This window comes from Vanessa cardui, chromosome 7 (assembly GCF_905220365.1).
Source record: "Vanessa cardui chromosome 7, ilVanCard2.1, whole genome shotgun sequence".
NCBI lineage: Eukaryota > Metazoa > Arthropoda > Insecta > Lepidoptera > Nymphalidae > Vanessa > Vanessa cardui.
Window position 1 is genome coordinate 7,450,942 of NC_061129.1, and position 2,594 is coordinate 7,453,535.

The window sequence follows — 2,594 nt, forward strand, 5'->3', positions numbered from 1 at the left end:
GCTCAGTTCAAAGGTGCTTAACCCCAAGAGTTGCGCAAAAAATTAGATCGCTGGCTAAGACGACGACGGTTTCAACCGGAACGGTACTGAAGCTGGGCATATCGCACTGTAAACGATGCGGCCGGGTGCGGAGGCGCAGGTGCCGCCGCCGCCCCGCTCCGCGCCGCGCCCCTATTGGCCGGAGCCCCGCGCCCTCCGCCGATTGGGTACGGCGCACGTGCGCGGCCTACCCGCCGCCACCTGGCCGCCGTTGACGGGGAGCGCATAAAAGCCGCGGTCTTCCCTCACCGCACCACTTCGAGTTCCGGACGTCGACGAGAGCACGTGTACGTCACTTACGTCCCGAACGCAACTTTACTACGACTCCGACGCAGATTTATAGTGATCGATGAATGGACTGTTTATAACCTTATAGTGAATTTGTGAAAACTTGAAACGATTTTGTTGTTAAATATATTGAGTTAAGTGTTTGTGAAAAATTGTGCAAGATGCTCGTGGAAGATTCGCAGACTGCTAGAGCATTGTTATCGAAAAAATATGCGCACTGTCCGCTGAAGAAGCGGCCGGTGCTGGTTCGGGAGGAGCGTCCAGCGACGCCGCCCACTACACCGCCTCACCCCGCCCACTTAGCTACGCGACTTTATTACGATTATCATTGTAAGTACTATATTATTAATATTTCTTACATATAAAAATATTCAAACCTTAGTTTTTAACATAAAACTTGATTAAAAAACGTTGATTAAAAAATAGTAGAATCTTCAACATTAGCAGTGGCATAGAACCCGATGATCCTATTTTTAATACCACATAAATTAATTTTGTTTTTTTTTTCTTTGTTACCAGGTGAAACAGAAAACGATGAACCGGAAAATCTCAGCACAAAGCCAGAAGATTTGTCTAGAACTGGCAACTACCCCAGCAAAGCAACTTCACCTATTGCCACAGCAATAATAAAAGCTGAACCAAAAGAATGGCCTCAGCAACAGATAGAATACCTTGCAGCTTGTCGCGCTCGTTTAGAACCTTTACCCACCGAACTCGCACGGCCGACACCTCAATATGCATATCTGCCAACACTCTACCCTGCATATCCTATGGAAGAACTGTACTCTGCTGCGCCATCTCTTTCTCCTCCTACGCATCCGCAACTCTACGCTAGGTACTCGCCAGCTTCACCACCTTCATCCATTTCGCCACCACCTTGCCCAGAAGACCTGCGATCTCCCGGTTCAGTGTCTTCTGACTCTGGAGTTTCTGTATCTGCTCCGCGCCGTCCACGCTATCAGTGCCCGGATTGTGCGAAATCTTACTCAACGTACTCAGGACTTTCGAAACATCAACAGTACCACTGTGCTGCAGCAGAAGGAAGTCTCGCGAGAAAATCATTCAGCTGCAAATATTGCGCCAAAGTATACACATCACTGGGCGCCTTGAAGATGCACATCAGAACCCATACTTTGCCGTGCAAATGTCATTTATGTGGAAAAGCTTTCTCGAGACCCTGGTTGTTACAGGGACACATTCGAACCCATACTGGTGAAAAACCTTTTTCTTGCCATCATTGTCGTCGTGCATTCGCCGATAGGTCTAATTTACGTGCACATTTACAAACTCACTCGGACGTTAAGAAGTACTCGTGCACCGGGTGCGGTAAGACCTTCTCGCGCATGTCGCTGTTGAGTAAACACTTAGAGGGAGGATGTGGCGCGCCCGGGTCGTCTCCGTACGAGTACCGCGGCGACGCTCTCCCGACGACGCACGCGCACCAACAACATCCGCCACCTGCGACGGTTCATGCTTATTGAAAGACTGAACACCATAATATCCTCGATCTCGAATACTCTAGATTAAGATCAACAACTAGCACTCACTCTTGTAATATAACTGTTAATTTAAAATAAATTATTTTTATAAATATATAAAGAAAATAACGTTTGCATATTATGTCTAAGCATCCAAGCTATGTTACTTCGTGCTTCATACGGACCAATGTATAATAAGATACGTAGTTGTAAGTTAGAGTAAGCTCGTTCAGTCGCTCTGTTTGCGGCATCGCTAGTCATGTGGCATTTGCCGAGTGTAATACACTTAGATGCATATATTCATATCCTAAGCCATGTACAAAGTGCCTTAATTATAGATGATTAATATATTCGTAAAAATTATAAGTTTGTATGTTAGGGATTTATTATTTAATAAGATTTATAAGCACAAAACTATTCATGAGGCTGTAAAATTATAAAAAAATGTTGCCAATTTGCGTTCCTCCTCCGTTACCTCCGTAAGCAGAAAATAAAAAATAATTTAAAATTATATTCAATCTATTATTTGAAACCACTTTCCTTCCTATTTTCTATAATCTAATAACATCATTCAATTACGAGAATGACAAAATTGCCACATTAAAATAAAACAACGATTTCGATTATGTTGCTACTAGACATACCTAACTAAAAAACATTAATACTAATAATAATAAAATAAAATTAAACGAATGCTTGTTTGTTTGTACACAGTATCTTTGTGAGAATATTACTAAACAGTAAGGTAATGAGGATGGATATCCATGTCACTGAACGGATTATTTAAAA

At 43.2% G+C, this 2,594-nt stretch overlaps 1 protein-coding gene across 1 annotated transcript; it reads left to right on the forward strand.

The window, feature by feature from the left end:
* Positions 1-312: 312 nt before the first annotated feature.
* On the forward strand, positions 313-2,316 carry LOC124531450 (zinc finger protein SNAI2). The gene is made up of 2 exons (XM_047106036.1): positions 313-657; positions 847-2,316. Exons 1-2 carry the CDS (start codon positions 489-491, stop codon positions 1,806-1,808), a joined length of 1,131 nt encoding a protein of 376 aa, XP_046961992.1. The 5' UTR covers positions 313-488; the 3' UTR covers positions 1,809-2,316.
* Positions 2,317-2,594: the final 278 nt, after the last annotated feature.